Consider the following 23,088-nt stretch of genomic DNA (forward strand, 5'->3'; position numbering starts at 1 on the left):
ACACATTACCCATGTTCATTTATCACTCCGATGCTTGTACCGATTATTATATTTCTGTCCACTGGCGAAACTTCATGGCACAAATAATCATTTATATTTACAGACAATCCAATGGACTTCATTCCGTCTCACAACGATTAAATTCTCTGGCAACCCTCTACCTCTGGATAATCTTACAACATGCCTTAATATCTATAAAGTTTCCGATAACTGAAAACACATTTGAGCCCTTCTAAAATGAATATTAATCTTATCTTTACGTGAAATGTGCTCCTATATAATTGCGAACACTTCAAGCACTTGAACAAACAAAATCAACCCTAATCTACTCTAGTAAGTAATCAAGATTATGATGAGTGCTTGACCTAATTATGTACATATTAATTTGTTCCTTTGTCTAAATATATATGAATTTACACGAGTCGGGAAGCGGCTCATTTCACAAGTTACCATAATGAAAGAATATGATTTCCTCCCGTTAACGTTAGCAATATACAAATTTATATTAACCCCTCAGCGCCGACCTCTATACGTGGTATAGACCCTCTTTTCTTCCGTAGCCGCCGACCTCTGTACGTGGTATAGACCCATGCATGCTTTCACATTTACGGCTATAACGCGAAGAGTTTTGGAGTTACTGATATGCAAATTGTTTTGTTTCCAAGAAGACATTTTCGGGTTTATCAGTGTTGTAAATAAGAATTGAAAAATCGTTATAATGTAGTTGTTTTTGAAAGGATAATTATTTGTCAGATAAGTCTGAGCACTAATCTCTTGCTTTTTTAAAAGTCTGTTTGCTTCATTCTTTCCCACAGAATAAAATAAAGAAATGATGATCTGAGAAGTTTGTCTTTTCGTGTGATGTTCTTTGCTCTATTTGTACATTGGGAGTGCGGTTAATTTATTATATTTGTCTTTATTTCTCAGCTTGTAATATTTTCGTAACTCTCCACGAGCGCTCTGTGTAGGCATCAGTTAGTGCTGCTTTCTGTCATACGATACGAGAACTAGTTGTTCATGGTATATATCTCGTTTGAAAGACGTCTCGACCTTTTATCTGAAATATGTATCGAGTTGGTCTGTTTCGTCATAAATGTTATTCCACTCATTCAGTTTCGTCCTGTTGCTTTCGGTCTCGCTGCAGCTTCATCAGTCCGTGTGATGCGCCGCGCTCAGCGGTGGTATGACTGACAGTAACGTGTTTGAAATATTGTATAATTCAGATGAAAGTTTAGTCGGAAGTAGTAGTGACAGTATAAGCAGCAGTGATAATGAAATAGATGATGTAGCAGTGGTAAATGATGAGAGTGACGATGAGGTGGAAACAGTACTTGGAAATTTCGTGTAAGAGACTATAGATAATTATACAGGTCAAAGAGAAGTTTTCAACGGTGAATTCTGATTGCTAAATTCTCTAATAATACTCACACAGGTCACAGAGACAAATATTGAGCAATCACCTTATCGAGTTCAGCTGGTGAAAGGTTTGTTTACAAAATACTCTCGCTCGGGAGGGGAACGAAATATTCAAGGCCGGGCGCGCATCAGATAATACAGTTCCAAGGTTGCAGGAAAGATATTTTATCAGGAAATTAGCACTCAAGAGTTGGAAATCCAAACCTCGGAGACATTGTATCCTGTGTTCAAAACACGGCGAAAAGAAGACGTCAGTGTACTGCTGCCAGGAGTGTGACTTGAGTCCCTGTCTCCAAGAGTGCTTCGAACTCTATCACACAGAACTAAATTACTAAGGAAATGTGGAACAATTATGTAATTATCTGCATGTACATAGTTCTGTCGTAAGGAATTCCAAATTTCGTGAAAATCGGGCTACTCTTAAACTTGCAGTAATGCTTTAAGTGAATCGATGTATTTCAGTCGCGCGTAGTTGAACTCTCATCTGGCTGCGGGGTAGGAAGCTATTTAAATGGCTGCAACGCTGAGGGGTTAATGGGGGACTCATCTCAGCCTTGTAGTTTGCTAAACTGGACGAGGAACATCGGCCCCATCCAGTTTTAGCACTGCATTCTACTGGAATTCATGCCAGCTTGAAGAGGTAATCCTTGACACTTTTCAATATTACACATTTTAAATCTTAGAAAAACAAATAACTTTTTACACTCGGAATATTTTCCACTCTAAATTTAACACTGAAATTTTACACTATTGCCTATTTATGTAGCCCACTTAATGTAAATATACATTCTTCATTCCTTCCCCAGGCACTAAGGAACATGGGATATATCGGTATCACCTTCAACGGCCCGACTCGCACTCGAAATTCCGACCCGGCACTTCCGTGTTGGTTTGCGTTTCTCACGTTTGCGTAGCTGACCAGGTTTCAGTTAGTAGTTGACTGTTCACTGGTGAAATTATGTCAAACACCCGCAACCGTTCTCTCGTAACACATACTATTCCCGAGATAGAAAATCTCACTCCTACCCGTAGGTTTCGATTTAATGAGTTCCGTAAATGTTCGAACTCATATTAGTAGACTGTTCAAGTCTGCAATACCTACTAATTCACATCCTGGATCACTGTGTTACCTAACATAATAACACCTCACACAATATTTTACGAATGCCTATGCGCTCCAGCATAGTAACAGCTCCAACAATTTCTCACGAGTCAGTATCTACACGCACTTGCGTAGTAACAGCTCCAACAATTCTCCACGAGTGAATATCTACACGCGCTTGCGTAGTAACAGCTCGAACAATTTTTCACAAGTAAGTATCTTCCGTCGGCACGACCATGTGTTTATATTAATCTTACCCCTCCTCCGAGTTCACGAGAGGTCACCTTAGAGTGAGCAGTTCCAATATCTTCATACGGCTATATGCGGACCAGCCAGTGGCTTAAACTTGGGATCTACCGATGTAATAATATTATTATAGCCTCTATGCCAATTCTCAACTAATATCGTTCACTGGTAATGAATATAATTCTGAATTTAGCTCCCATATCCTGGGCGGGAAATTTTGTGCCGTTTGTAGTGTCTCTTGCCTCCAGCCAATTAACGAATAGCGTCCATGAATTCTCAGAATTACGCCAGTCAATCTTCCTCAATAACTTTTAATAATTTTTATTATATGGTTAGGCTTCTAAATTTCACCTTATCTCGAATCTATAATCCATTTCCTTCTATAAATTTAATCCATGGAGTTACCTTTGATAGTACTTCTTACAATACGAAGTTGTCGTGACTGCGTCTCCCCGGCGAATTTTACTATTGGTCCAAGCTTACGCTGGACTGAGGAGTTTCATATTTTTTTCTTTAAGTACCAACTGTGTGCCCATCTCTCTTGCTTATGAATATGGAATATATATTCCTCAATAATTCATTACAATTGAATGACGCAGATAACACCTCCGCCAGGGTGCAGTATGTACCATATGTCTTTATGATGTCAGAAATTAATGCAAGTTATGTGTGAGGATTCATTTTCTCTGCAATTTCAAATGTTAAAAAGGGGTGTGAGGTACAGTATACATGGTGGCAAGTTAAATGCGAGCAAATATGGTACCTCCACCAAGAAGCATAAGCCCTCTTAAAGAGCCTCATCTGCCCAAAGTCAATGGTCTCTTCAGATTGTACTCGTATTGTTTCCAGAGTCCAGGGCTGCCTCTTCCGCCATCTCCACCTTCCCCAGTGTAGAGGAAATTATAGGATAGATTGATTGTTTTGCCATTAGTGGTCAATCTCCTAGCCTTTACAGTGATGAAAAGGAACATAGAAATGTATCCCATTTCTCTATGGGTATGAAATGAGATGAATCTTTGTAGGGAGTTCTTACAATTGGATGCCCTTCCTAACGTCAACCTCATTGGAGGCGTTAATGAGATGAAATGAATGAGGTAATATGATAGTAGGAAGTCTAATACACGAGTCAATACGGTAATTTAAATATTTTTGTATAAAAGTACGAATGTTCTGGTGCAAAAACATCACTATAATTACAATCTCCTTGTTATATATACACACACCATGCGAGTTGGCCGTGCGGTTAGGGGCGTGCGGCTGTGAGCTTGCATCCGGGAGATGGTGGATTCAAATCCCACTTTCGGCAGCCCTGAAGATAGTTTTCCCATTTTCACACCAGGCAAATGCAGGGACTGTACCTTAATTAAGGCCACGGCTGCTTCCTTCCCACTCTACTAGGCCTTTCCTATCCCATCGTCGCCATAAGACCTATCTGTGACGGTGCGACGTAAAGCCACTAGCAAAGAAAAAAAAAAAGCATAATATAAGAGCTTCCACTATTTCCAATGCTAAAGCTTGTCATACATGTGCACCAATCCCATAATAATTCACTAATTTCTTTGCTGATTCTCCTTTCTCGAACTTTTCAATTAATCTTTGTTTTTGTTTTAAAGTTAAAAGCACTTTCTTTCGCTTGCTAGCCGTGACTGCTATCACAGAACACCAACCCTCCTTGGCTTTTCAAGACGAAGAAAATGATAAATAAATCTTTCATACAAGACCCCCCAACGTAATTCATCAGAGAACAATTCCACTTCGAAACGGGTACAAGCCTTACTGCAGCTCTGATGACATGACACAAATTTGTGAATAGTTTGTCCGCATGACCCACGCTATGAAAACGCGTCAAAATCATGCGGTACATCTGTGTTACGTAGTTAAGAAATATCCACCTCTAACGTAGGCCTACTCTAGCTCTGATGTCGCACAAACAGGTGAATGATTAGGTTTGTGTCTGAACCGTGCATTGCAAGCATGCATCAGTCATGTATATATGTTTGTCTTTTGTAGTTAAGAATGACTGCCAGTGTAATGTTTAGCACAATTAGCTGCCATTCACAGGAGCCTGAGTTTGATTCCTGGTACCGTAATGCCAGAGATTTATGAATGGCAGGAAGGTTGATTTGCAGTGAAAGTGGTGGATGCAACTTCCCTCCACTTGGGGCCTCTCTCAAAAAGAGCTGCACCATCTCGAGATGAGGAAACGAAGTATTCACGGTTGTTGCTATTAATCCCTTCAGTGGCGGGTTCTGGCAGACCTCCTGTGCTAGAAAGTTGAGGTTTTTTCAGAGGAAATTATTTATTTTTAGGAAGCAACGTATGAGTAACAATTATTAAGGGAACACATTCATATATTATTCAAGATTAATTAAAGACTTACTTTACATTCTATTTACACTTTTTTTTACGGTAGGCCTGTGACTTGGATTCATAAAATATTGGTGTTTTGAGAATACTGTCCTGTGTCCAATACTTTTTTTTTCTTTTCAGTCTTTTGTATTATTCCCACCAACAACACTAACGCAATAAACTGTCGAATTTCATAAGAGTTTGTTTCTTTCCAAAACTTTGTCCTTGAATGCGGAGATTTATTTTCAAGTTTTTCAATGCACTTTACGCATATAAATTTGTTTTGGTCACTATCAAATATACAACTTCATCCGTTAGAAACAGTTCAAAACAATCGCACTCACCTCTGGTAATAAACCAACCCTAACACCAGGATTTCTCGTAAATGGAATTATATTAGGTTGCACACTATCCCCAGGCTTACACTTTTTCCACACACATGTATGTCCAACATCTCCCACCCTCACCTTAGCTTCTGACATACAGTAGAAGTCCGTTATAGCGAGAATTCACAACAGCAGAAAATTTATTCGCTATAGCGGATTGTTGTTAAATCCGATTTGTGTATAAAAGCCTGCACCCCTCCCCCGCCCCCATGCACATTTAAATCAGTATGAAATGGCAATCAGTTTGTTCAAAACTTGCGTTTCCACGGATGTTATCCACTCTACGACTTGCTTGTTTGTTATTTTTTTGAAATCCGATAGTACGTGAAAGTGTATGTTTAATTTCATTGTGAGAAAATTACAGTGCCATATTTCTCCTAATCCAAGACGAACTCCACTTTTTTTCTTCAAAAAAATTAAATCAAGCTCAAAAAGTGCTTCGCAAAATCATATGAATGCCTTTGTTGTACGGTACGCATTTTTTTACTATTTTTAGATGTCAAACCTTGGCTTTCGTTATGCTGCTTGCTTTTTTTTTTTTTTTTTTTTTCTCTGTGTGCACAATTATTCTTTATTTCCGCGGGTTTAATGACCATTAACTTAAAATTGGCATCATTACACCGAAAAGAGAACCCGTTGAAAATTTTCTGGCAGTGCCTATTGCATGTGTCTCTACAATACGGCAATCCATCAGGAAAATATTCTAGCGGTCTATAAAACTGTGACGGTACTTTTACTCAGCGTCATATGTAACCGGCTACCGCTACACACACGTCTCGCTTGCCGGGTTCGGCCAACTTCAGCGGCTAGCGATGAATAGGCCTAATTGCAGACATTGAAGGTCAACGAACGAGTTTATTGTGCCATGGTATGGCCTATCCGCCCTTGCATTTTTCGTGCACATACCTCACAATTTCATTTTCGACTTCTTTAAAGCGTCCTTGCTGCGGACCACCGAATGCATTGTTTTTGTATCTTTGTCTTCACGCTGACGCTAAATACTGGCTTTAGTTAGGCCTATGCCATATGTTCTTTCTGCTGCAGAATTATTCTACATTTCCGAGTGTTTAAAAACCACTAACTTAAAATTGGTATCATATCGATGAGAACCCGTGGAAAATTTGCCGGCAATACCTTTTCCACATATCTTTACGACTATCCATCACGAAAATATTTTTGCTGTTTATAAACCTTAATTTTACTAAGAGTCAGGTACAGTAGACGCGTTATAATTCTGGCACTGAGTAGCCGTGGCCTTTCTAAGACCTCGAAGGCTCACATGTATTGATTCCAGTTTGCAGATTAGAGAAACGTTTTTGTAGGGGCTCTCTTCACCATTTCCCGAGATCCGGTGACGGTTACACATAGGCACTGTATAACAACCGGTTGTCACGGCTAGCGATGTATAAGAGAGGTGGTCGTTTCTCAATGATTTTTTTGTGTGTTTGTGTGTGCGTGTGTGCGTGCGGGTGCGGGGATGAAAAGAAGCAGCTTGGTCACCGCGAGAGTTGCCAGTGGTATTAATTACTGTTAGGCCGTGAATGCAAGACGATCCTTGATTTTTTGCATGTGATTCTGAGGGGAAAAAACCGTCGTCTTGGATTCTAAGAAATACGGTATCACTCCAGAGTTTTCTTCTTCAAATGGCGTCACCTAACCTAATCGTATATATGTCATGAAAACATATTTGAAACACCTGCAGAGAAATGAGTTATCCTCTATAAAAATTTACATGTGAATAGCCTTTCCGACATTTAACTAGACGCGAGAAACTATGAACTATCCTCTGAAATCAGTACTCTGCCATATCTTGAGGTGTATCACATTCTTAATTTCAGTAAATAACATTAAAATTAAGAGATCGTTTACTTCAGTCGTTACTGGTCCACAAAATGATCTAAGGACATGCAGATCAGAAAATTTTGCTGCAGAGATGGAATGTAAATGTGAAATAGAAATTACAAATAAATTACAAATTTAAAATCGCAATATTCCCAGCATGTTTGTGAATGTAGAGAAACTTCATGTACACTAACTCTTGTATTTACATTCATAAGATGAATGGGAGAACGAACTCAGTAACTGGTGTTTCTGAGAAGTGTGGAGTTGATCTTGGAGCATTTACAACAGGTCTTTCCCAATTGCTATTGTAACTGTCTCTGTATTCCATGAATCGTGGATGCTCAATGGAAATGACAAGTTCCCTTATAGGTCTAGTTTTAAAAGGGCAAACTTTTCTGTACAAAGGATTCAAAGACGTGATCCATTGACGAATCATTGGTTGATCAACTTTGAAGGGCTTATTTCTGGCACTCCTGAAATGATCCACCCAGTCTTCTGGCGTTTCAGCTGCAAATTTCTGATTAAAGTTTCTATTGCACTCTAAGTACGAGTGCCTACTAATTGAAAATCCTTTTTTCACAGAATCAAGGCGTTTGGAATGATACATTACAAAGTGGAGAAATCTGAAAACAGTCCAGTTCTTGTTCTGTCCACATGCAGAATCACAGAAGATTGTGAAGTGGTTTATCTCGTCACCAAGTTCACAAAATATGAAATGAAGTAACATAGAACACACTTCACCTGATGCTTTATGTGCAACTGTCTTTGGGTATTTATAGAATACCAAGTGTCCTCTAGACAAAACATGTACAGTAAAACCTCATTAATTCAAAGTCGTTGGGATGCAAAAATCGGACTTCGAATTACGTGATTTCGAATTAACCGCCAACATACTTTGGAAATGCCAACCCTTGCGGCGTCACAATATATTCTAAGACCCGTTACTGCATGCAATTAACCTTGATTCACAGTTTAAAGCTCTCAAATGTCATGGAAAAAACTATTTCCAAAATGTATCCATCAAGGTGCGTTTACAGTATTCAAATAATGCACTTGGATAACTCACCGGCAAACATAACCTCACGCAATGAAATCAAAAGAAAGAAAACATGATTCAAAGACGTGGAGAAATCTATACTGGCTCCCCTGTGCAAGTACTTTATTAATTGGTTTACTGAACTGTATGCATTTTAGATGCCTTGTGCTTGCACGGAATGTACCCGATGCCCTTAAAACATCGCGGCATATCGAACTTTCCTATGAGGGGAGAAAGTCTCTCGCTTCCGTCCACATTACACCAACAGTACAGTGACTATACTTGTACGATTTCCTGCCGTGGTATTTCTAAGACCCATTAATGCATGCAATCTCATTGATTCTCAGTTTAAACTTTTCAAATGCCATGGAAAATACTATTTCAGAAATTTATCCAACAAGGTGCATTTACATTATTCAAATAATGCTCTTGTATGAAACAATGACAAACATAACCTCACGCAAAGAAAGGAAGAAAAACACGATTCAAAGACGAGGAAAAATTATGCTTGCTCCCCTGTGCGAAAGCTTTATCTTTTGGATTACTGTACTGTCTGCATTTTTAGATGCCTTTTACTGGCATGGAGAGTGCCCAAAGCCCTTCAAACATCGTGGCTTTTCGAACTTTCCTATGACGGAAAGGAAGTGTCGCTTCCGTGTGCATTGTGCACTGCATAGCAACACAGTACATTTGCCAACTGACAATTCTCTCCTTTAAAACCATAAGTCCGTTTGGCCTCAGCATTTAAAAAAATAACACAAACACTGAGGTATCATCGGCATTGACAATATTGTTTGGTGCATACGAATTGATTGTAGGCTATAAGCTACGCTTCTTCGCCAACTGTCAGCATCGCCAGCGTTCGCGAATTCTACCTCTCCGTACACTGCCTACTATGTGATATTGTGGTGTTCCTAAAAACGCCAAATACAAAATAATTGAGATTCTGCTTGAACATAGCAGATATGAAGCACACTGCAGACACGCCAAAGTAGGTGAAAGTGCGCGAAGTTGCCCCTTCACGTTCCGGAAGACGCGTTCTTTCATGATGCAGAGAAATTTTGAATTTAAAATACTCTGTAAAATTTTTTTTTTTCGAAATGTAAAGGCAGTTTCGAATTAAAAGTCCGAATTTCGGTAACGGGACCGACACTGTTCTTCGAATTACGAATTATCCGTATTTTGAATTAAACGATTGAAATAACATGCAAAATCGTACCTCATGCTTCCTGGAACCAGAGTTGCTATGAATTAGGCTAGATTTTGAACTAACCGATTTTGAATTATCAAGGTTGTACTGTATATTGGAGAACAGTGAGAGCTGTCTATGGTAATACACGTCGTTAGTGGATAAATTAGATATGCATAAATTCTTTTGGATATCCATAGCTACTGCTTTCCTATCGCAATCTTTCTTGGAAGTGAGCCTGATAAGTCGTTTACGTGTATAAAACTGTTCAGCTTTTTTAAGATGCAATTTGTTTTGAATGCCTAAGTGATATGATTGAGCTTCAATTTCCTTACGCTCTGCACAATCTTCTAAGTGATTCTATTTTTGACATTCTAATTTTAACCTCAGGTGCATAAGTGTTGCACGTATCCGTGCGAGGATATCCAACACTTATGTTAAATTTGTTACAGAATGTTTTCCGGTAGGTTTCATATGACACAGGACTATTGGGATTCTTCTCCATAACTCAACTTGGCGTCGTGTAAAACAGTGCTGCCACATACCAAGCTGACATTCCCCTTTTGTTTCTTGTTCTGTGGTGACATTCACCTTTCACCGATTGTACATGTATTCTGAAACTTGTTATATTTCTGTGACTGTTCCCTGTTCTTGGTTGGACATTGTCCTAAACTATTCTCCTGACCATAAAGTATATATGGGTAGTGTTAATTCATTTTTTGTTTTACATTGACATTCCCCCATTTTCCCGTGTATCCTTCATATTTTTAGAACAGTTGTGTCTGCTGGGACTGAATATTTTTCAAGTCCTCTGTGAGATAACTTATAACAATTTATTTAGTTCACAAAACTGGTATAACTACTAATTCACTGTTATAATTAGGATTTGTATGTGCCAATATACTAAGATAAATAAAATTTTAGAGGTTTTCCTCATCGCATTACCTGGTTAAATGGTTTTTCCAGTGTGGTGGTAGGCTTCAAAACACTGCTCTAGATGTAATGGAACCTTACACTTTTTACATTGATACACTGTCTCTGATTTTTCCCTTTTACTGCGCAAACTTTACATTTCCTGGTTGGCCTTGTTTTTGAAGTTGCCATTATTTTTTCAATAAAATGTGTTCAGAATTTGGCCTGCACATTAGGGTGGGCCGAAAAAACTCAAATTCTTTTTTCCAAATAGTAATACCACGGAAAAGTTGCTAAGTGGGGAGAATAAAACGGGGTAAAAAAGAAACAAAATAAGCTCATTTCTTCCGGTCGCGCATGTGCTCTAAAGTTTGCCGAAATTCAGAAAAATGTATTTTTATGATAATTTTCTACCTTGCTTAACTTGTCAATATTTAAAAGTAATAGCTCTAGTCGACTCTTACTCGAACCAATGATGATTTAGAAAAAGAAATGGTTCAAATCGGTTAAGGTCTTCCGCTCGCGCAACAGCCGTCAAAACTCTAACGCATTCTCTTGCTCGGGTCAAAGACTCTGATGCTCAGCCCACCTACCACTCTTGCCACCACGCTGTACCATTGTTGTGTTAGTGTGCACTTATCCCTCGTGTTTGATTTGTTTCGTTCGCTCTTCCAGTTACTATTGTTACTATTGTGGCATTTGCATCACTGTATTTCGATGTTTGTTATGTGTTATAACATTTTTGTGATTTAACGGTGGTATACTATGGCTGTACCTCAGAAACTCATCACAAGACAGCTTTCTTTTTAAATTTTTGTCCCAATTCTGTTTTCCCGAAGGGTAGTTCTCTTCCCTTCTCACGTTTTTGGTTTGGTCTAATTAAGGTACAAACTGAGAAGTTTTATTTAAAGAAGTTGAGGAACTTCAGTTCTTTTTTACTTTCCTTCTTTCCTTAAATCTATCCTTGTACTTTTGCGTGACAACTACACAATTATCCCTAGGGTGGGCTGGTGAAATAACTTCCTAACTTCTTGACAAAAATCTCAACCATAGTTTCATGTAGTTGCTTAATTTTTGGCAACATTCTCTATTCACACCTTTTCTATTATATTACCGCTATTATATTTTTGTCTTTCTTCTCCTTGTAAGAGGACGTTTCAATCAACCTAGAATCAGTTGCTGTACCATACCTGCCAACCCTACCGATTTACCCGGAAACTTTCCGATTTTCCAATTTATTTTTAATTCTTCCCATTTTTGACCAATATAACCTCCAGTACAGTCAACACTCTTCCCCTAGGATAAAGTATAAATTCTTATGTGCTTGTGTAATTTACCCATCGTCATTTTCAAGCGTTTTTATTTGATGCTTTATTTTTGTAAGTGTATTATCTGTCGACTTCGTGTAGCGTGTTTCCTGCTCGCTAGAGCAGCATGTGTGCTTTACGGCTGGGGATTCGGGACGGCAATCGTTCTACAAGCGAGACAGGCTAGCGAGCGCTAGCGACTCAGTTAATTGGGACGAAAGAGTAAGTTTCTTATCGTGTGGTTCGCGCACTATTAACATTGTTTCTGTCCGGCTCCATGACTAAATGGTTAGTGTGCTGGCCCTTGGTCACAGGTGTCCCGGGTTCGATTCCTGTTGGGGCGGATATGTTAATCCTAAATTGTTAATTCCCTTGGCTTGGGGACTGGGTGTTTGTGCTTTCCCCAACATCCCTGCAACTCGCACACCACACATAACACTATCCCCCACCACAATAACACGCAGTTACCTACACATGGCAGATGCCGTCCTACCTCATCGGAGGGTCTGCCTTACAAGGGCTGTATCCGGCTAGAAATAGCCACATGAAATTTTTTTTTTAACATTGTTTCTGTGCATAATTTTGTTGGAGTTGTATGCCACCTGTTTTTTCTAACGGTTCTGTACTTTTCTCCGTGTCAAAGCCGTGTGTTAATAATGTACGAGACGTACCGATCTGTTTTGTATGTGATAGTTTTGCGTATTTCAGTGCATTTTTGTTTATTCTTACTTCATAATTTTAATGAATTGAATGTATTTCAGGGAGATGTGTCGATGACAGTTTCTGATATTTTCTCTTCACGTTATGGCCAAAAAACATAACAAACGTTATCTCAAAGTGTTCAGAGATACCTATAAAATTCAATTTCCGTTCATTTTACAGTCTAATAAAGGAAACTATTATGCGAATCACCTTGGGAGATAAATTTTTTTTGAGTTATCGAAATTTCAAGATATATGAATACCGTTTTTTAGCATGTATAGCACATAATTGAATCATAGGTATCTACGTGCTTTTACTGAATACATTATGTGTAATGGTACTTAAAAATATACAAAACACTTATTATAGTAACTTTATGGAAGACAAGATACAGTACATACAGTAGTGGAACAAGAAACATACCTTCATTAACACGTTTGGAAAAAAAAATCCGTTAGTCTCTTCTGTTTGTTGCAGTTAAGCTTTCCTCCCTTCACGTTGAAACTTCTCGTCAATACCACGCAGCCGAGTTTTGTAAATGCAGCTTGTCATAAGTGACTTTTGGGCTTGTTTTCGTTCGTGACCAGTAGTTAATTGACACCCGGGAAACGGCAAGGCTTTGCCAATCGCTAGAAGTTTGAATTTTTTCGGTTCCCGTCATATTAGTTTTCAGCTTCACTGTAACCCTTTCTTTACTTAACTGTTGCTCACAAATCACAAATGCCATATTGCACTGTTAATGTTGCACAATATTCGAGTTAGAGTATTTTTTTGCTTCAAGGGAGGAAATGTTTGCTTCGAGAAATCGAGAAATTCATATAACCGAATTTCGAGAATAGAAAAATAAATACACATGAAGAATAAGACAAACTGCCGGAAAATCTAAGTTAGTTCGAGTAATGGAGGTTTGAGATATCGAGGTTCGACTGTATTATTATTCGTATGTATGTGCCATAAATGAGATTTATTAGGTACATTTTCTTGTGACCATTTTAATGTTTTTTCAGTTTAAGATTTTAAATTTAATGGTCAATTCACATTGTAACTGTAGATATGTATGTCTTTTATCCTGTCCTTTTTTCACTTAGACCGAGGCACAATATATGTGATAAAATCCTAGAAAAAAATCTTCCTATTTTTGATTTCTAAAAGCTGGCAGCTATGCTGTATGTCTCTGGATGAATTATTTATTTATTAATGTTTGCAGGTGGGTAACAAGGGGGCTGGCTCCCTACCTTGCGACTATATTCTCACCAATATCTTGGATATGTCTGCCATTGAAAATATGGCTGTTCTGTGCACTAGTTGTAAAGCAAAAGAGAAAGCTGTGGCTCGATGTTCAGATTGTGCTCACTTCCTTTGTCCTAACTGCAACACAGCTCATCAGGTAAGTTAGTTGACTTAAGACTGAATTTACTTCATAGTGTGATTAACATGATAGAATGCTACTTTCTCTCTTAGCTTGTGCTTTTAATTGCTAGAACACAATGTTTTGGACTGATTGTGATATTGAAGACAATCTTGTCTTCCCAATTACTGTGCATCATGTTTTTCTGTTTTGACTGCACTAATGCCAGCTTGTCTCTTGTCTAGTTCATGCGGTGCTTCGAAAATCACCACGTTGTTGCATTCGAAGAACTACGCAAGTCTCATGATCCGGTCCCCATTCATAAGCCTGTGTTCTGTGAAACTCACTCGAATGAAAATGTGAAATTCTATTGTATTTCCTGCCAGGTATGTAAATTTCTTCTTATAGACATCTGTTCAGTACTATACCTTACATGTTGTTAAACTCCTGTTCCGTGGGATTTCATAAAACCCAAACATTACCAATGACCCGAGTTGACCAAGAGCTCCTAAGCGATGACTCGTAAAACTCTGATATTTTTATTTCTATGAAATCAAAATGGATAATTATTTGTTGACATGTTAAACAAGATTATTGATTCCACATGGAAGTACAGTAAAATAATATAATCTTAAAAGATAGAGAACACTAAATGTATATATACAGTAACATGTCCTGATCAATTGATTCATCATCGCCAAGCCGAAGTCAACACCAAATCACTAGAAAAATTGAGCGTCAAAGTAAAACTGCTAGCAGAACAGTTGACTTCAATGAATCCTAGGAAGAAACACAAATGAAGGAATGAAGAATGCCACCAGGCGATATAGTCCCTCAGTATGGCAACATCTTTTTCCCTCGGTACCCTGACATATGCTCTCTCTAGATCTACGAAACTTAAGCACAGCTGTCTATTCCTCTCATAACATTTTTCAATTTTACATACTGAAAATCTGATCCTGCCAGCCCCTCTGTGGTCTGAAACCACACTGATTTTAATCCAACTTCTCAAACACTATTCGCACCCTCCCTTCCAAGATGCCAGTGAATACTTTGCCTGGTATACTAATCAGTGAGATACTGCACCTGTTCAGGGCTTCAGTGCATAATAATAATAATAATAATAATAATAATAATAATAATAATAATAATAATAATAATAAAAAGAAGAAGAATAATTCGACCGAGCTCGATAGCTGCAGTTGCTTAAGTGCGGCCAGTATCCAATATTCGGGAGATAGTGGGTTCGAACCCCACTGTCGGCAGCCCTGAAGATGGTTTTCCGTGGTTTCCCACTTTCATACCAGGCAAATGCTGAGGCTGTACCTTAAGGCCACGGCCGTTTCCTTCCCACTCCTAGCCCTTCCCTGTCCTATTGTCGCCATAAGACCTATCTGTGTCGCTGCGACGTAAAGCAACTAGCAAAAAAAAATTGATAATAATAAATAATAATAATAATAGTAATAATAATAATAATCATCATCATCCTAAACCATCTCCAGTTTTCCGAGTGTGGTATATGAGCCTCCTCCATCTCATCCTGTCCTTGTACCATTCTTCCTCCACCAACTTGTCCCAATCATGACCTCTCAGCAGTACATCGCTCTTAACTAAATCTATCCATTTCCTTCGTGGCCTTCCCACGGGTCGTCTTCCTTCTACCTTTCTGTCAAATTCCTTCCTTGTAGTTCTGTTTACTGGCATCCTCTTCATGTGACCAAACCACTTCAGTCTTGATAACTGAATCTTATTGAGGAGAGAATCATCTATTCCTACTTCTTCTCTAATTTTCTCATTCCTAATCTTGTCTTTCCTGGTTTTCTGCATCATAGTGCGTAGGAATTTCATTTCAGCTGCCTGAAGTTTGGAATTATCTCTATTGGTCAGTGTTGTGGTTTCGAGACTGTATGTAAGAATTGGTGTAAAATAGGACTTGTACAATGTCATTTTTGGTTTCATGGGTGTTTGCTCATCCCACAGCTGGTGTCTTACCTGGTGGTAAAATAGTATTGCCTTATTGATTCGATTGTTCACCTCATGTTTTGCTAGGTTGTCATTTGATATAACGCTACCCAAGTATTTGAAAACTGGAACGCTGTCCAGTTGAGCTTCATTTAACATGACTATTAGTTCTGCTCCTTCCCCATACACTTTCATCACCACCGTCTTGGTCTTGCTGATGTTTAAACCATATTTCTTAAACTCCTCATTCCAGCTTTGTATTTTCTCTCCCAATTCCTCTTCTGAGTCACTCCAGATCGCAACATCATCTGTAAAATGTGAAGGCTATGATATCTCCATGTTCTTTCCTTTTAATAGATTTCATTACTACATCCATTACGATAATAAATAGAAGTGGTGACAATGAGCTGCCCTGCTGCACTCCTCTCTTTGTTTCAAACCAGTCCGACAAACCACATCCTACTTGAATACAGCTTCTGTTCCCACTATACAACATTTTCACTTTGTCAATGAGGCTGTCTCGCACTTGAAGTTCTTTTATGCATTGCCGAATTCTTTCCCTTAGTACACTATCGTATGCTTTCTCAATGTCCAAAAATATTAGAAATAAAGGCTTGTTCTTCTCCCAGTAGTTTTCTATTAGCATCCTAATTGCAAATACAAGGTCTGTAGTTGACCTTCCTGGTCTGAAACCATACTGCTCTTCTTCCAAAATTGGTTCAACAATATCTCTGATTCTGGTCTCTATTTTTTCCAATATTTTCAGGACATGAGATAGTAGTGTGATACCACGGTAATTAGTACATTTTCATCGGCTTCCTTTCTTGAACAGAGGTACAATGATGCCCATCTTCCAGTCCTCAGGAATAGTATTTTCTTCCCATATCTGGTTGAGCAGTCTGTAGAGCCATTGGATTCTTGGAATTCCTGCTGCTTTCAGCATATCTGCACTTAGTTCATCTATGCCCACAGCCTTTCCTTTCTTCATGCTCTTGAGCGCATTTTCAACCTCAAGCCATGTAATTGGTGGTTCAGTTGTGGTTCCTAGACTTGGCTCTTCTCTATCCGTTATGTTTTCTATATCTGCATTGAGCAGCTTTTTGAAATAGATCTTGAGTTCTTGTTTAATTTCTCCCTCTTCTTGTGCCAGAGTTCCATCATCACGTTCTATTGCTTTTATGGTCTCTTGTTCCCTTTGCTTGTTTTTCACTACTTTGTATAGCAATTTCATATTTCCTCTACTGTCCTCTTCCAGTTTGTCTGCAAACTCATTCCATTTCTTCTCTTTTTCTTCCCGTACAATGTTCTTTACAGCAAGTTTCTTGTTCCTGTATACTCCTTGAAGTCTTTGTATTTCTTGTTCATTTCGTTCTTGTCCCTGTTTTTGTTTTCCTTGTCCAGTGCCTTCTTTATTTGGTTTCTTTCTTTCACCGCTGTTTTCACTCTATCATTCCACCATGGTGTCTCCTTTTTTCTTTTGATAGAACTTGTAACTCCACATACGTTTTTGGCTTCTCCCACAAAGGTGTCATGGAAGGCCTTCCATTCTTCATGAACGCTGGTTACTTCACACTTCGGCAAACTCTGTTGAATCCTTAGTTTGTATTCTTCCTTTATTTGGACTTCTTGCAACTTCCAAGTTTTAACCCTTGGTTTTTTCGTAATAAGTTTCTGCGTTTCATTTGTCTTATGTTTGAAGTCTACTACCAACAATCTGTGGCCACTGTCCATTCTTTCACTAAGGATGACCTTTACATCTGTGATCTACCTGCCCCCATCTTTATTTGTGATTACGTAGTCAATCAATGTTCTATACTGGCCATCCAAACTGTATCTTGTTATTCTGTGACTGTCTCTTTTTTTGAAGAATGTATTGTTGATTATAAGATCATTTCTTCTGCACAGATCTAATAGTTGTTCTCCTTCTGGGTTCCTTTGTCCAAATCCATGTGGACCAATGATGTTCTCGTACCCAAGTCTGTCTACCCCAACTTGCGCATTTAGATCTCCAATAATAATATTTTCCTCATTAACTGTATCTTCCAGGTCTTGCCCAAAATTTCTCTTTGTCTTCCTCACTGCAGCCTGTCTGTGGGGCATACACTTGTATGATGGTGTACTTAGTGTTCTCCAGTTTCATGAACATTTTAATGATTCTATCACTTTTGCAGATATCTTCAGCTGTAGCATCAGTCCCTTCGTTAATTAAGAATCCAACACCATTTTTCGCTACCTTCTCCTGTCCACTCCAGTATAATTTATAACCTCCATGAAGTGTCTTACTTCCAATCCCTTTTCATTTGGTCTCGCTTAATCCCAGTATTGATATTTTTCTTCTATCCATCATGTCTAGGAGTTCTTCTAACTTTCCAGTTAATGATAGAATGTTCATCGTTCCAATTCGGTATTTGGGTCTCTTTTATATTTGGGGTTTCCTTTCAGAACATTGTATATCATCAGCCTTATGGTCATCATACTTTACAATTGTCTGAGAGGACGTGTCAGTCCGGTCTATAATATTCTTTGCGAGGCTTTTTTTCTTATTGAAAGCGACTGTACTCAGTACTCTCCTGGCCGGGCTGAGTGGTTCAGGCGGTTGAGGCGCTGGCCTTCTGACCCCAACTTGGCAGGCTCGATCCTGGCTCAGTCCGGTGGTATTTGAAGGTGCTCAAATACGTCAGCCTCATGCCGGTAGATTTACTGGCACGTAAAAAGAACTCCTTTGGGACTAAATTCCGGCATCTCGGCGTCTCCGAAAACCGTAAAAGAGTAGTTAGTGGGGCGTAAAACAAATAACATTATTATTATATTATTAATACTCTCCTGCTGACTTGCTAGGCCTAATGCATAAGAGGATTTTCTTTCAGGGTTTACTCCCTTAGCCTTTGAGGATGCCTTCCTCATCCTACAAGGCAGTAGATGCCATCTGTACACCCCAGAAGGATGAGTTGCCTCTTCCGCCATCTCCACCGTACCGAAGTCCATCTTCTCCGCCGTAGATGCCGTTGAGGTCTTCAACCTTAACCCAGGGCAAGGGTCCTCCATATTTATGACCCCTGGAGAGAGGGTGTCCCAGTATTTTAAAACCCCCAGGAATTGGGCTACCTGTTGGTCCGCGGGTTGTATTGGTTATTTCAACCGGCTCTACATACTGTAGGGGCCCCCTATCTGCCATCTGGGGATGCGCTCTGTAGGGGTCAGGTTCCCCTGGTTACTTATTGGAAGTTAACCCCCACCCACAAGGAGTAAGGTTATTTGCAGAGTTGATAATAATAATAATAATAGTAATGATAATAATAATAACAATAATTCATAAGTGCATTGGCTGAATGGAATGTGCATGATGAGGTCTTCGAAGAACAACCCCAGAATCGAAGTCCCATCACCTCTATTTCCTAGTAACCGCGACTAGATTTTAGAGCAAATATCCGTATAGATAGGCATTATATTAACCCTTTCCGGCCCTTAGCGCCCTTAGCGCCCAACTGTTCATTTAGCCTTCCGGTCCTTAGCGCCCGAAAGTGCCCGGCTGCATTATCTGCATTCGTCTGCGATCTGTGAGGTAGTTTTTTATTTTTCTCATCAGTGAAGTGTTTATAAGGCATTTATGAACACACAGTGCAGTCTACAAGTCTTAGGAAATAAAGGAAGAGAGATAATCTGCCTTAACGTTGCCTAGGCAACGGTCTTGAACTTCCGCGAGGGCGGGTCAGCTGTTTCGTTCGTAAACATGGCGGGATTGAATATCGCGTATATTGAAACTGAGCTGAATGTGGGCGAAAAAAGTGACGCAGAATCCTTGAGTAGGGGTGCAGGTGAATTTTTAATGAGTGAATAATAAATCAACGAATATAATTTTAGTGAAAACAGTGATATGAATGAAAACGAACATCGATAAATCGGACCTGAATGCGATGCCACGGCAATTCAGGTAACACAAATATTACGTTTCGTTACTCCGAATGATTAAATGGATGGTGTTGAATCTGCGCATAATTCGGAAAGAGTATTAGGGGAAAGAGATTGTTTTTTTACATATGTTAGGCGGAGAAAAATTATTCAGTGACATAGCCTATTGCGCATATAACAACGCAGCCTTCAAACAGTCGCATTCCGGTAAGATAAAAACAGAATGGGAAGACACTTGCCCAGATGAAATAAAATCTTATATACATGGGCATCATTCCACTTCCAAAATCACGTGATTATTGGTTTTGAGGGATTCAGACAACATGTGAATGTGACAAATGCAGACTGTCTCTGCATCGAGTATTACGAGGATTGGGGGGGGGGGGGGTTGAAAAACACATTATGACTCAATAAACAGAGAAATGGATGTGATGGTATATATTCTAATGTTATTGAAAAATTGAATTCATTGTGATCAGTAGTTTTTACTGTATTTAACTTTTTCTGAAAAAATACGGTCTGCTTCATTTTTTGCTAAATAATAGGTTGAAACCTGGGGATAAGCGGAGTGAAAATGCTGGCAGGAAAGGGTTAAACATTTATAAGTAGGGGGTTCTGAATATAAGATGAATACGTCACTACTAAATTAGAAGAATGGTATCCTATGTTTTTTGAATATAATTTTATTAAATTGAGAAAAGAACACACACAAAACATATATATAAATATATGTATGAATTGTGCCATAAAATTTAACACTAAAAGAAAATATATGATGGATTCAAATTGATGATTTAATGTTCATCTGTCCTTCCAGATTTTGCATTCTGCATCAGATAATCCTATAATACTTGAAGAGGCGTCCCCCTTATTATTGCATCACTTGCTAACACTCATTATTTAAAACACTCATTAATTAATTAATTAATTAATAACTATACATAATAAAAAGGCACATTTGCAATTACATATTGCATAATTATCATGACTTCATATTCATAAATTTGAAGTTCATTGTATCATGATCTCCTGTGATCATGTGATTAAGGCAGTGAATAAATTGTAAGCACACCTCCGAAATATTTGAAAGTCATATTATAATTCTTACTTATTAACGTTATTTGAATGTTATTTACAATGTTGCATTTATCACACGAGCATTTTATTTCGCCGGGATATGAATAACACTATCTAACGAGACAATTCAAAGACAGCGGTGTACCTATGGGACAACACATTGACAACACCATCATACTATGTACAATGAAAACACTTATCTGGAAATTAAACACATATAATAACACATTTTATACATACTCAGGCATATGGAAGGTGTGGTCCATCATCAAATGACGATGACGGTGTTCGTCGCTATCGGATGGTATCGAACCCATGGTCTTCTTACAATCGGGTGCATGCCTAAATTCCTAAGTTGAATTAGATAAATAAAAGAGAAATTGGGAGGAATTCTATCATCTCCTACTCTATTGTGACAGTAGTAATTTATTATTTTGTGCAAGAGTGTCAGAAATAAATAGCCAGGCAATGTCCCAAATTTTTATGAAGCTTTGCAGTGTAGTCCTTTCCCTCAGACACAGGACCATAAATCTTTCGAGGCACTCTCAGCTGACAACTTTCACTAGACATAACGGCAATTCCATACTGCCCTTCTCAATACTCTTAAGGAAGGATATCTCTCTTCCTATAATAGCCTCAATATTAAATTCAGCTTTATACAGCCTCTAAGCCGGCCCCGTGGTGTACGGGTAGCGTGCCTGCCTCTTACCCGGAGGCCCCGGGTTCGATTCCCAGCCAGGTCAGGGATTTTTACCTGGACCTGAGGGCTGGTTCGAGGTCCACTCAGCCTATGTGATTAGAATTGAGGGGCTATCTGACGGTGAGATGGCGGCCCCGGTCTAGAAAGTCAAGTAACGGCCAAGATGAATTGTCGTGCTGACCACACGACACCTCGTAATCTGCAGGCCTTTGGGCTGAGCAGCGGTCACTTGGTAGGCCAAGGCCCTTCAAGGGCCGCAGTGCCATTGGGGGGGAGGGGGGCTGGTACAGCCTCTTATAGTATAACTTTAATCTACCTGATTTCCACATGGCTCTATTCAACCTCATTTTCATTATCATTAGTGTGGCATAATACCTCTCACTTCACATAAATTCTCTTGGAAAATTCACATTTCCATTTCGCTTCACCTATCAAATGATGACATGCTAGTCAATCATAGCTCACATCCCAAACACACACATATTTGCAGAAGAATCTGTTCTTCGGGACATTAAAAAAAATTGCATATTATATTTGCGATCTAAATATCATATTTGCACCTGTTACATCTTCAACTTCTTGGTCAGTAGTCTTAAATATAATATGGGAAAATATCCTGTCTTATGTGTGAAGCATAAAAGTAGTCTGAACCTTCTGATGATACATAACAATACATGACATGTTAATAATTGAGATCATTTAAATGAACATTATTCCCATTCATTACAATACTTCACACACAAATCAATACTAAGACCTTATAATTAGATCATGCACCCCCTGTGGGTTGGGGACACAGATGAAGGATACATCCACGTTATCCCCTGCCTGTCGTAAGAGGCGACTAAAACGGGCCCAAGGGACTCTCAACTTGAGAGTGTGGGTTGGTGACCACGGGCCCTTAGCTGAGTTCTGGCATTGCTTCCACTTACTTGTGCCAGGTTCCTCACTTTCGTCTATCCTGCCTGACCTCCCTTGGTCAACTCTTGTTCTTTTCTGACCGCAACGGTATTAGAGCAGTTTAGGCCTAGGAAGTATTTCATTTTCACGCCCTTCGTGGCCCTTGCCTTTCTTGGTCCGTTACTTCATTTTTTGAAATGATGGATCCCTTCTCTTTTTTCTCCCTGTCTACCCCCTGTGGGTGGGGGATGCAAACGAAAAATACACCAACGGTATCCCCTGCCTGTCGTGAGAGGCGATTAAAAGGGGCGACCATGGGATGATTGCATTAGAACCATGAAACTACTTTTGATTAGTACCATCTCGCGGGGAACACCATGGGCCACCTTTACTTGCGAGTAGTACCACCATATTGGGTACACCAGAGGTTTGTGATTAGTAGCAGCAGAGAGTAGTTAACTGTGGGTTTCCAGTACCCGTGATTAGTATCATTGTGAGAAACACCACGAGTCTGTGAGTTGCCTGTGATTAGTACCACTATACGAGCGACACCGTGGGTCTGCGTTGCCTGTTATTAGTACCCACTCCTATATGAGGGATAACCGGGAATACCACGGTCCGTGATTAGTACACCTAGGTGAGGAACACCATCAGTTTGCGTTGCCTATGAGTGGCGGTGTTATGTGAGAAACACCACAGGCCTGC

At 39.2% G+C, this 23,088-nt stretch overlaps 1 protein-coding gene across 2 annotated transcripts in view; it reads left to right on the forward strand.

Moving 5' to 3' along the window:
• mei-P26 (meiotic P26) overlaps nucleotides 1-23,088 on the forward strand; it is a 451,952-nt gene that overhangs the window by 66,475 nt on the left and 362,389 nt on the right. For both annotated transcript variants that reach the window (XM_067142736.2, XM_067142737.2), the window contains exons 4-5: nucleotides 13,695-13,874; nucleotides 14,081-14,221. In XM_067142736.2, coding sequence (XP_066998837.2) covers nucleotides 13,695-13,874; nucleotides 14,081-14,221 — 321 coding nt within the window. The remainder of the gene's footprint in view (nucleotides 1-13,694; nucleotides 13,875-14,080; nucleotides 14,222-23,088) is intronic.

The sequence above is a fragment of the Anabrus simplex genome, chromosome 3, assembly GCF_040414725.1.
Source record: "Anabrus simplex isolate iqAnaSimp1 chromosome 3, ASM4041472v1, whole genome shotgun sequence".
Taxonomy (NCBI): Eukaryota; Metazoa; Arthropoda; class Insecta; order Orthoptera; family Tettigoniidae; genus Anabrus; species Anabrus simplex.